Source organism: Heteronotia binoei, chromosome 1, assembly GCF_032191835.1.
Source record: "Heteronotia binoei isolate CCM8104 ecotype False Entrance Well chromosome 1, APGP_CSIRO_Hbin_v1, whole genome shotgun sequence".
NCBI classification, from domain to species: Eukaryota; Metazoa; Chordata; class Lepidosauria; order Squamata; family Gekkonidae; genus Heteronotia; species Heteronotia binoei.
Window position 1 is genome coordinate 80,068,802 of NC_083223.1, and position 12,423 is coordinate 80,081,224.

Genomic DNA, 12,423 nt, shown 5'->3' on the forward strand with positions numbered 1-12,423 from the left:
TATAAGTGATCGCACTGCTTGGGAGCAGTGACCATAACGTTATTGATTTCACCACTTGTATAAATAGGGAGTTGCCCCAAAAGACCAGCACAACCTCGTTTAACTTTAAAAGGGGTAAATTCTCTGAGATGAGGAGGCATGTGAAGAGGAAACTGAAAGGAAAGATAAATACGGTCAAAACCCTTGGCGAAGCTTGGAGGCTATTTAAAACTACAATCCTAGAAACTCAGATAAGATATATACCACAAGTTAGGAAAGACACAAACAGGTATAAGAGAAGGCCTGCACGGTTAACAAACAAAGTAATGGAAGCTGTAAAAGGTAAGAAGGACTCCTTTAAGTGATGGAAAACTAGTCCAAGTGAGATTAATAAAAGGGAACACAGGCAGTGGCAAATCAAATGCAAGACTGTGATCAGGCAGGCAAAAAGGGACTATGAGGAGCATATTGCAAAAAACATAAAGACCAACAATAAAAATTTCTTCAAATATATTAGAAGCAGGAAACCAGCCAGGGAGGCAGTGGGGCCCTTGGATGACCAAGGGGTCAAAGGATTACTGAAGGAGGATAGGGAAATGGCTGAGAAGCTGAATGCGTTTTTTCCTCCATCTTCACTGTGGAAGACGAAAAGTGTTTGCCCGCTCCAGAACTACTAATTTTGGAAGGGGTGTTGAAAGACCTGAGTCAGATTGAGGTGAGAAGAGAGGAGGTCCTACAACTGATTGACGAATTAAAAACTAATAAGTCACCAGGTCCAGATGCCATACATCCAAGAGTTCTGAAAGAACTCAACGTTGAAATTGTGGATCTTCTGACAAAAATCTGTAATCTTTCATTGAAATCTGCCTCCGTTCCTGAGGATTGGAAGGTAGCAAATGTCGCCCCCATCTTTAAAAAGGGTTCCAGAGGAGATCCGGGAAACTACAGGCCAGTCAGTCTGACTTCAATACCGGGAAAGTTGGTAGAATCCATTAACGACAGAATGAGTAGGCGCACTGATAAACACAAGTTATTGAAGAAGACTCAGCATGGGTTCTGTAAGGGAAGATCTTGTCTCACCAACTTGTTACACTTCTTTGAGGGGGTGAACAAGCATGTGGACAAAGGGGAACCAATATATGTTGTTCACCTTGACTTCCAGAAAGCTTTTGATAAAGTTCCTCATCAAAGGCTCCTTAGTAAGCTCGAGAGTCATGGAGTAAAAGGACAGGTCCTCTTGTGGATCAAAAACTGCCTGATTAATAGGAAGCAGAGAGTGAGTATACATGGTCAGCCTTCGCAGTGGAAGATGGTAAGCAGTGGGGTGCTGCAGGGCTCAGTACTGGTTCCCATGCTCTTTAACTTGTTTATTAATGATCTGGAGTTGGGAGTAAGCAGTAAAGTGGCCAAGTTTGCAGATGACACTAAATTGTTCAGGGTGGTGAGAACCAGAGAGGATTGTGAGGCACTCCAAAGGGATCTGTTGAGGCTGGGTGAGTGGGCGTCTACGTGGCAGATGAGGTTCAATGTGGCCAAGTGCAAAGTAATGCACATTGGGGCCAAAATCCAAGCTACAAATACAAGTTGATGGGTTGCGAACTGGCAGAGACTGACCAAGAGAGAGATCTTGGGTTCGTGGTAGATAACTCACTGAAAATGTCAAGACAGCGTGCGATTGCAATAAAGAAGGCCAACGCCATGCTGGGAATTATTAGGAAGGGAACTGATAACAAATCAGCCAGTATCACTATGCCCCTGTATATATCGATGGTGCGGTCTCATTTGGAGTACTGTTTGCAGTTCTGGTCGCCACACCTCAAAAAGGATATTATAGCATTGGAGAAAGTCCAGAAAAGGGCAACTAGAATGATTAAAGGGTTGGAATACTTTCCCTATAAAGAAAGGTTGAAAAGCTTGGGCTCTTTAGCTTGGAGAAACGTCGCCTGCGGGGTGACATGATAGAGGTTTACAAGATTATGCATGGGATGGAAGAAGTAGAGAAATAAGTCCTTTTCTCTCTTTCTCACAATACAAGAACTCGTGGGTATTCAATGAAATTGTTGAGCAGTCAGGTTAAAATGGATAAAAGGAAGTACTTCTTCACCCAAAGGGTGATTAACATGTGGATTTCACTGCCACAGGAGGTGGCAGCAGTTACAAGCATAGCCAGCTTCAAGAGGGGATTGGATAAAAATATGGAGCAGAGGTCCATCAGTGGCTATTAGCCACAGTGTGTGTGTGTTTGTGTGTGTGTGTTTTGCACAGTTTACCAAATACATGTGGACAAACAAATGAATGATTTAAATAGTGCTACTGCTCTTTTGAATCCCTTTTCTGCGTTGATCTCTGATAGATGTATTAAGCAACCACATCACATCTGAAACAAAATGAGGTTTCTAAATAATAATAATAATAAAAGCTTTGCTTGGTTTCTAAATCTACCTATTCTCTTGCCAGGAGCAATATGCAATATAATCTTGAAAAATCCCACACTTAACATTCTTTTTCCATTGTAAGATAGAAATCTGCATTAAAACACATTTACAAATATATATATATATATATATATATATATATATATATATATATATAGGCCACTGTGTGACACAGAGTGTTGGACTGGATGGGCCATTGGCCTGATTCAACATGGCTTCTCTTATGTTCTTATGATTATATTCATGCATTTTTACCACCACTTACATTCCCCTCCATTTGTCAATTCTTTCCCCGTTTCCAGTTTTAATTTAATTTAGTTTATAACTTCTTTGTGATAGTCTTCTTGCCTCTTACACCAACAAGACCAATATACAATGGTGATGTTAGGTCACCAATAATTAAACTTCTCAACTACAACTTATGCCTATAGATCACAGGGGCACTCTTTTCCCTGTCAGAAGCACCCATCTCTCTCTCTCTTCCACAAACCATCAACCTGTTCTTTAAATTACTCCAAGTTCAAAAAACAGTTTCAGATTAGCTACAAAAATTAACCAGAGGGGAAGCCAGGGAAAAAACAGAAGACCAGCAAGACATTTTCCATGCTTCACTTGAATCACGATCTCTCAGACCACACTCCAGCTCTCTCTCCACTTCCCCACAAGGATTTCAAGACCTTGCAAGAGATTTCTCTGCAGTTTTGTACAGTTTACCAAATACATGTGGACAAACAAATGAATGATTTAAATAGTGGTACTGCTCTTTTGAATCGCATTTCTGTGTTGATCTCTGATAGATGTATTAAGCAACCACATCACATCTAAAGCAAAATGAGGTTTCTAAATAATAATAATAATAAAAAGCTTGGCTTGGTTTCTAAAGCTACCTATTCTCTTGCCAGGAGCAATATGCAATATAATCTTGAAAAATCCTACACAACATTCTTTTTCCATTGTAACATAGAAATCTGCATTAAAACACATTTACAAATTACCTTTTAGCCTTGAAGGAGATTTGGCTTTCAAAGCTGGTTTTTTGATGCCTTCATTTAACACCTTCTTTTCATTAACTGTGGGAAACTGCTTTAATGGAGAACTGGATTTGCCATAGCCAGAACTCCTAACAAAGCTATAGGGTCCACTCAGAGACTTCTTTTTGTGCACAGCATCTGTGGTTTTCATATTTTTGTGCATTACCTGTTTATTCATCACTGATTCCAGATCCTCTTTATTTTGCGGATGTACCTGTGGAGTGGGTTTGTATAAAACAAATGTTTCTGTTTATATCAGACAGAAAATAAGATAACAAGATGGGCAATTATTGGAGATCCCAATATTATTGGAAACCTTCTATTATTACTTGCAGACAAGGATTATAAACATATGTAAATACTATAGTTTGTGCTTTATGCATTACACTGACTGAGGAAAAATGGTTTTACTCAAAAGAGATTTTGTTTATGCAACAGGATGACAATTTCACCAGTTTCTGTTGAAGCTGATGCTTCCTTCCACTATATTCAATGCTTTTCCCATGGGGCCACTAAACTTCAGGAGAAGTTTCTGCAGGCTGTAGGGAACTTCAGAAAGAATGATGCAGGGCAAAAATAATGTTTGTGATTCAACAGATTCAAGCCATTCATATACTAGAAATCTGTAGATAAAAGAACCCAGTGTGGATTTTCTACACGTTCCTTCTTCTTGTGTTCCCTATCATCCCTGAAAAGCCAGTGCTACAGGTTGGGAGACCCTTAGGCACCAATGCCACAGAGCACCATACTCAGGAGAAGGGAGGGCTCACACCCACCTTCCTCTTTTACTAGTAGAGCACTGTGGGCAGGGTGGCAAGAAAGGTATCTGTGACTGCAAGTGCCTCCTGCTTGTATATTTTGAACATAAAGTTAAATTTATGTATAAATTAATTTTTATGGTTTGAATAGAAGAAAAATATGTCTAGAAATAGCTTACCTGGTTAGTTTTGATATCTTGATGCACAATGGAAGAGATCTGTAAAACATTTTGTCCTAAGGGATCATGTTTAATGTTTTCAATTTGATTGTCTTTACTCGTCTCGTGATGAAAACTACCTTCTGTTTCATGTGTCTGAACAGAAACATCTTCCTGTACATTATGTTGTCCCAATGGACAGCTAATGTTCTGCTTTTCCAGAGAGGAGTCATTCTGATGTTCTTTCAAAGGTAAATGGGACACTAGTTCATCCACACTATGCACTGCATTCACAGAGCTGCAAGAAAAAAAGGCAAGATACAACATCAATTATAACAATTTTGGGGGGGAAACCCCAGCATATATTTACATGAGAGGTTATGGACCACTAGTAGGAGATCATGCGCTATGCATGAAGAAGGATCCCAGAGTCAATTCCTGGCGTCTCCTCAGTTAGTTGTTGGGAAACTTATTCTCTGCCGAGGGCTTTAGAGAATGGTTGCCTATCAAAATAGAAAACACTGAGCTGGATCAACAAAATGTAGCCAACTAACTGCCATTGTTAGCACTAGCCAAAGTTCCCCCCATGTTCCCCCTCTGCCTGCACTTTTTTTCTTTTTTGGGCCACCAGAATGATGCCTAGAGGTGCAAAAAAAAAGCAAAGAAAAATAACCACAGTTGGGGAGGGGGGTTACAGTGTGGAAGATTTAGAAGAAATCGTTCCCTCCCCCTTCCACAAGTAGAAACTGCATCCTCACTGCTGCCCTGCACGTGGCTTTTTATGCACAGGAGTCCAACAACTCTAGGGCCAAAAAGGACTACAAAGGAAATGTGGGCAAAATTACATAAATTATACCAGCAGTCAGTTGGCCATATCTTGTTATAAGGCCATTTTATACGTGTATGACCTGATTGTGGAGTATGATCTTTAAGCAGAAAGATGAGAAATAGCAATTTGTGCTTCAGCAGCTAAAGTAATTCCTGATACTCAGCAAGTCACCCTGTTGTTTCCCATTTGCTCCAAAAGCTCCTTACTATATGCATTGTTACCATCTTCTGAGTCAATGCTATGGTCGGGGCTGCTACTAAGTCAGTTCATGCATTTTGGTTAGAGCTGGGCCCAAGTGATGCTACAAAGAGATGCCCTCTCACAATGAAAGCAGCATCCAGTCTTTGCAGCTGCTATTTAGGAGCAGCAAGATGTAGGAATGGACTGCTGGAAATGGAAGACTAACTACAGGAATTAGTTTAAGAACACAACAGACCTAACCTATTTAACAAAACAATATCACAAACTGCAGAATAATTTCCAAATTCCTTGGCTATGTGTTTGTGCTGAACAAAAACAAATCAAGCAAAGAGATTCACTGGCTAAAATATACCTGCTACAGTACATGTTTTCAAAACTAAATACCTTGCAGGCTCTAGGTCATAGCCTCTGGCAAAAGACAAATCTGCTCTGAAAGGTTTCATCAGTTCTTCTATGGTAGGCAAATCTAAGTAGATAAAGTGATACTAGATTAATACGCTGACAACATATTTTCAAATAAAACTCACTGATTTAAATTTCTATTATCTTTACCTGCTACTCCCTATAACTCTAGGATCTGTTTTCTGCTACCCCAAGCACAACAACCATGAAACAAAGCACAGCTTCTGCAAATCAGTCTGTAATTACCCAGGATTACTGCCAAGTCAATAAATATTCACTTAAATTCATCTTGTTCCTTTATGCTAGCTGTCTTCTGAAGTTTCATCTTCAGATCAATTCTCCATTAAATGTATTTTTTCTGCCAATCATTCATATTTTGGCACTCTCAAGTTTTTAAGTTATTAAATAAGGATTCTCAGAAGTGCTGGAATGAGGACAAGCTTCATTTCCTCAATGATTAACTGTACACCCACTTTACTGTAATGCTTGCACAAGGAGCCCTGAGCCAGACCAGACTCTATAGCAAATATTAGAGATACAGCTGAAAAGTAGCTAGCCCAATCTGTTAGGCAGCAATGGCCACAAGCAATCCTGGAACAGCAGGGACCTTCCAAGCTACTTAAAAAAAGCAGAAGAGCAGCAGCGTTGGTGGAATGAAAGGACAGTATCCAGTAATTTCTCAGACAATCAACCACTCTTGTAACTGGGAAACATAATAATGGAGCATGAGAGTAAGGCTGTGGTACAACTTGTACCTTCTGTGGCAAATATGGTTATTAAGCCTGGCCTAGGCAGTTCTCCTGTGGCTATACTTATGGCAAGAAGACTGATTGCACCACTAATTATACTAGGCTGTACATTATGTAAAGTGAGTAATGACTTATGGATTTGTACAGTCACAGCAATTAAGTGAGAAAACTGAAGGCAAGGTATGTGACAGGGAGAGAAGAGAGAATGAATTGAAGAAAGCAGGAAGTGACCCCAAGATCATTCAGGGACTCAAAAACCTCCTTCCCCACATCACTGGTATAGACCTCTCTGAATGATATACTAGGGTCTCCAGAAAGGGTCTACTTATTAGTATTCTTTTTCCTGAATCGGAAGAATATAGCATTCAAATGTTTTTCTTCAAAATGGTCCACAGATATATTTTCATTTCTTTTTGTTAGAACAGGGAAAATGGCAGGGGAGTGTAGAATATTTAAAATATCTTAAATGCTATGAACATAGCAATATGGCAGTTCAGTCAGTAACCATTAGGGTTAGACACATGCTGTTGCTAGAAAACTAAAGCTCAAGATTCCCAGGATTTAAGTATTCTTTGGCAGAGACAATTCTCACAGAAGAATTACATACAATTTCTAAATGCTTCCCAGAAACAGTTTAATTCAAGAAACATTGGCTCCATTCCACAACAGCATAGGACCCAATGTTCCATGACACAATATGCTATCACACTGTGTAAGTGAAAATACATTGTATGACTCTTTCCCAACTAATCACTGCTCTCCTTTCTAACCAATCAGGTGGGAAAGAGCAGTAAGACAGGCCCCACCCATAGTTTCCAGTATTCTTCAGCATGTAGCAGTCAGCATGGTGTAGTGATTAGATTAGAATCTTGATGCCCCAGGCATGAATCCTCACTCCACCATGGAAGTTTGCTGGTGCCAGTCACACACTCTCAGCCAAACCTACTTGCCAGGGCTGGCATGAAAATAACATAGGGGAGAGGTGAACAATGTAAACCACTTTGGGTCCCCACTTGAGAAAAAAGTGGAGTATAAATAAATAAAAATAATCATCTCACAGGGGAAGCATTCCTAGTCCTGTGTGATTACATGTGAATGGAGCAATCATTGATCTAGCAATCAAAGGAATTCTAATATTCACATGACGAGGCAAACAACGGTCATGTTGTTAGCCCCAATACTAGTCTCAGTTTGCATATGTGTATATTTTGTACACATATGCAAAACCAATGAAATATCATGGAAGTTTAGCATTTACCAGAATCAGTAGTGGAGGTATTCTTGGGACATTCATCTCTTTCCTGTGAAGCATCTTTGATGGAGTCCTGTGCTATGTCCACTGTGCCAGGAATTCTTTGCTCGTCTGTATCTCCTAAAGAGTGTTCAATATGGCAGTAGGCCTGATGCAGAGCTTCAATATCACTATTAGTTCGCCCACCAGAAACACCTAATGGGTGCAGGGAGGAAGTTAAACAGGATTCAGTGGATTCTTTTAAAGGAAGAATAAGTTAATAAATTAACAAATTAGAAGCAGCCATTAAGTGTGTAGTTCACACCAATAAAAGGTGGACCACATCCTTAGTAAGTTATTTAATACACAATATCTGGCAATAAACTAAACTGAAACAAATGAAATCTCACATTCTTAATTTTTTCTTCCCAACTCAGAGTCCAAGTCTCAAGCTTACAGCTTGGCTCCATGACTATTTATTTTGAGAAATCATTAAGGAAAGATGTGAAAGAGTAAAGCACTTTTAACTCCCCTTGGTGTTGATAGAAGAAATGCTAAATTCTTTCTAAATGAAAGTGAAGGGCTTAATGTCAGCTCAACTGTACCTTAAACATTCACATGAGCAAAAGACAAATCTGAAATGAAGAATGCTAAGCCATGTAAGAAAGATCACACTGAGATCCTTTGAGCCACTTTTGTTTTTGGCATAGTTAAAAATACAGGAAAACAGAGAAGTGGTAAAAAGCAGGCCCACCTGTTCCGTTCATTTCATCTGCTGCAATGTCTTGAGGCAGGTGATGTTCTGTCACAGCTATATCCTGCTGTTCACTGACCTTTTGAGTCTCCATGGTTGAGTCCTGGGAATCAAGGAGGACAACTGAAAAGAAAACAAAGAAGCCTGAGAACACTTCCATCTAACAGGAGTATATCTTCAAAATGCTACTCTATGCAAAAGCTGTGCAACCATCTGCTCTCCACAGGAACATGTAACACATGTAGCCAAGCAATCCCTATTCCACCTAGCATTGTTATAATGTTTACGAAATGTCCTGTGTCTGAAAACTTGAATGTGAAAGAGTAGAATAATACCTCTGGTGGTTGTTAGTATTATTTTGATCTATATTGGCTGGAATGAATTTCAAAGGTGGAAAAGGAGAACTGCCAATAATGTTTTTATGATAAAATTTCACTATTTTAAATATCAACAAGTATTTTATGTACCAATAAGTATAGCTCTTTGGTATTAACATATGCCAACCTTTCACAGATTTAGTGAGTTTCTTCCCTCAAAACATGGTCTAATTCTCAACAATAAAGTTTCATTGTTATGTACCTTACCTTGGGACTATGATTCACTGAACTCTATGAGACGTATTTCTGGAAAACATATGACACTCACTCTATGCTAGCAAAAGAGGCCAGTCTAGAAACTGTGTAAATTAGCTTGCTAGCACACAGGTGACTAGCTCTATACTAAAATCTAATATTAAAGTATTTAAACTAAGGACCAAACTAGATCTAATCCGCCCATTTATATCTAAAGCAGGGGTGGGGTAGACTACTGTCTAAAAAGCATTGCCCCTTCTCCCTGCCATATTTGAATGCATGCTATTGCTGTTAGCAGTTTTCTTACAGTCCAGCTCCCATTTGATACCAAAGCCAGACTGGGAACAAAATTTTGAAAGAGGCAAGGCAGGAGAAAGGCAAGATTTAACTTCCCTCATTGGCATTTTCCATTATCATAAGAAAATTAAACTTCTCTACCCCTGTTTAAAAATGAACAGATAGATGTGTTGAAATACACAGGGATTTCATCCCCAGTCACATCTAGTATTCCCCAACGTCTGGTCAGTATTTTATTAGGATTATTTAGGATTTTTTACTCTTCCATTCAAATATTTGTCTTAATTGTATAAACTGTACTTATGTTCCTTATAGCTAGATCAGGTGCCCCCAACCTTTTTGACCTTGTGGACATCTTTAAAATTCTGATACAGCACATTGGGTGCAGCCACAAAATGACAGCCACAGGAGGCACAGCCAGTGACAAAATGGCTGCTGCAGCTTACTCTCAGTCAGACAATAATGATCCTTGAACAGTGGTGGCAGGTCTTGCCAAAGCAACATTTTTACAAATGGACACAGCCAAGCAAATCCCCAGTAGCCATCAGAAGCCTTGCTGGGCAAAAGCCCCATGTGACCCTGCCTACTTTCTAAAAACACTTGGTGAGTGTCAGGAAAGGTATCATGTTGGGGGATCCCTGAGCTAGATAATTTACACGTTTTAACTACCCCCTCCAAATGACCTTGCAGACAGTGTCAACCCAAGAACTGAGATGGTCTCTGTTATAGGCACTGTGATGGTAAAGGACAATTGGATTGTGAAACTGCCACTTAAGTTTTAATATATTAAAAATGTGCTGAAAAACTTATTTATTTGATTCTGAAAAAAAGTATAAATATCCAGGCCCCTGCGGTGGGCATCATACATGGAATGAAGGAATTCACGCAGGAAGCCACAAAGCATCTGAAAAACAAATTTTGCCTGCATATTAACAGCTTCTGTTGAAATCTGTTTAACATTTTAGTCACGGATCATTTCTGACTGCTTCACACCAAGAGCTGAGTAGAGCTAAATAAACCCATGTGTGTTACATTTTTGCCATTTTGTACCTTTAGCCAGCATTCCAGTCTTTTCCTCCTAAAACAGAGTTAAGAGAATATGTATAAATATGCATGTAATTGAGAAATACATATTTCGGCTGACAAAGGAGACATTTTAGCAGTATTGTTTTTACAGCTTAATGCACTACAGACTTGGAAGTGCATTTGCCTATGCTTTGAGTGGAAGTAAATCAAAAGATTTATATTATAGGATATTGGGATCTGGGACATACTGTGCATGTATTAACAGATAAATCTTTAAGTGGGTGCAATCATCATATGCTAAAAATCTACAGGAGCTACTTATTAATAAATTTGACACATTTAAGAGTTGTGCTTTTGCAAAAATAATTACATTTGCTTCTGATGTGACAGCCTGCTCAACGTTATTGCCTTCTTTGGGTTCTGAGTCTTCAAAATCCTCACTACAATCACCTGAAAGTTTGAAACAAGGCATAAAAGTAAATCTTTGGAGGAAACAACACATACTGTCCTTTCTCTACAGAAAGAAGCTGCACGCAGCCTTGCCCTACAGCGAGTCAGCCAGGTGTGATGAGCTTGGTTTCAGGCTATAAAACTGGAGTCTTCTCCTCACAAGTCACCACTCTAGTGCAAACTACAAAGAGCAGTAGAATAATATTCTAGGACCAAAAAGAGAAGGAATAATAGGGGACTGCTCATCTGTTTCTTGAAGAAACAGTGGATAGTGTGAACAAACTACAACACAGTTGCTGAGTTTGAAACCACGACAAAGGCCGTGGTTGACGTGAACAGAGATTTTGAAAAATGGTAGCCTTTTTCAGATGAATGAAGACTGGAAACATAACAAATATAAAAAGGGAAACATGAGATACAGAAAAAGAGCTACAAATATAATTGAAAGGTTAAGTGAAAATGCTGAAGAAATTAGAAAGAAACGTTGAAAAAAAGATTCAAAGTTAGAAAGAGACACAGTGGGCTGCAATATGGTATATCTAAGAAACTAATAATCAAGCACAGGGCTTTTTATGAGCAGGAACACACAAGAACACAGTTCCAGCTGGCTTGGTATCAGGGTGTGTGGCATAATATGCAAAAGACTTGCTGCTGGGCTTTTTCTACAAAAAAAAGCCCTGTTTGAAGCAATGGTGATGTCAGGGGATGTTGCCTCAGCCCTGTAGCCAGGATTTGAAGAATTGGGGGGCCATGATTTTTTCACAGTGGCCCCAACCTCCATGGCCTTCTCTCCTACTACTGCTGAGGAAGAAAGCTGCCAGCTCACTGCCATACAGCCTCCCCTCTCCCCACAGCTGCCCCAAGGTGATCCCTTTCCACCCCTCTTTCAGCAGCTCTGATGGGGAGCCACTCAGAGGTTTAGATACGTGCTGCACAGTCTCCTGTCCTTACTTGTAGCATGATCCAGCTAGGCAAGCCCAGCTGGACAAGGCGGGGGGGAGGCACCACCAAGTCGCAACTGACTTCTGGGGCTACAAGACCTCCAATTCAGATTTCTTCCTGTCAGAGGGTGAGCTGAGGCTGCCCAAGCACAGCTCCCACCCTTGCTCGGGTGGCCAGCGAGACCAGGCCAGAACATCACCTCTCCGCTGATCCCCAGCCCCAGACTGTAGCCGGAACCTCCACTTGTGTGCACCAGCCTACCCTGCCCTGTCTGCAATGGAGCCATCCGCCCTCTACCCCCGCCGCCCCACTTGAGGGCCAGAACGGCCTCTTCTTGCAGGCGCCCTCTAGCCCAACATCAGCCCAACGTGGAGCTTAACTTTCAGTCCTGGGCACTGAAAGTGCTCCGTTGTTTCTGCTTGCTGAGGGGTCAGAGATTTCTTCCAGCCCCTAAGCAAGCAGAAGCAACACAGAGCTTAACTTTCAGTCCTGGGCATTGAAAGTGCCCAGCTGTTTCTGCTTGCTGGGGGGGTCAGAGATTTCTTGCAGCCCCTAAGCAAGCAGAAGCAAGGTGGAGCTTAACTTTCAGTCCTGGGCATTGAAAGTGCC

General features: G+C 40.5%; 1 protein-coding gene across 2 annotated transcripts in view; it reads right to left on the reverse strand.

Annotated features, from left to right (window-relative positions):
• The window catches only part of CEP162 (centrosomal protein 162), a 68,593-nt gene that overhangs the window by 33,971 nt on the left and 22,199 nt on the right, over window positions 1-12,423 (reverse strand). The window contains exons 6-12 of one of the 2 annotated variants that reach the window (XM_060236650.1): window positions 10,793-10,872; window positions 10,447-10,474; window positions 8,528-8,650; window positions 7,801-7,989; window positions 5,776-5,857; window positions 4,383-4,659; window positions 3,410-3,659 (exon numbers count right to left, since the gene is read on the reverse strand). In XM_060236650.1, the coding sequence (XP_060092633.1) occupies window positions 3,410-3,659; window positions 4,383-4,659; window positions 5,776-5,857; window positions 7,801-7,989; window positions 8,528-8,650; window positions 10,447-10,474; window positions 10,793-10,872 (1,029 nt within the window). Of the gene's footprint in view, window positions 1-3,409; window positions 3,660-4,382; window positions 4,660-5,775; window positions 5,858-7,800; window positions 7,990-8,527; window positions 8,652-10,446; window positions 10,475-10,792; window positions 10,873-12,423 lie in introns of those variants that run through there. The other variant, XM_060236643.1, reaches the window with a different exon arrangement.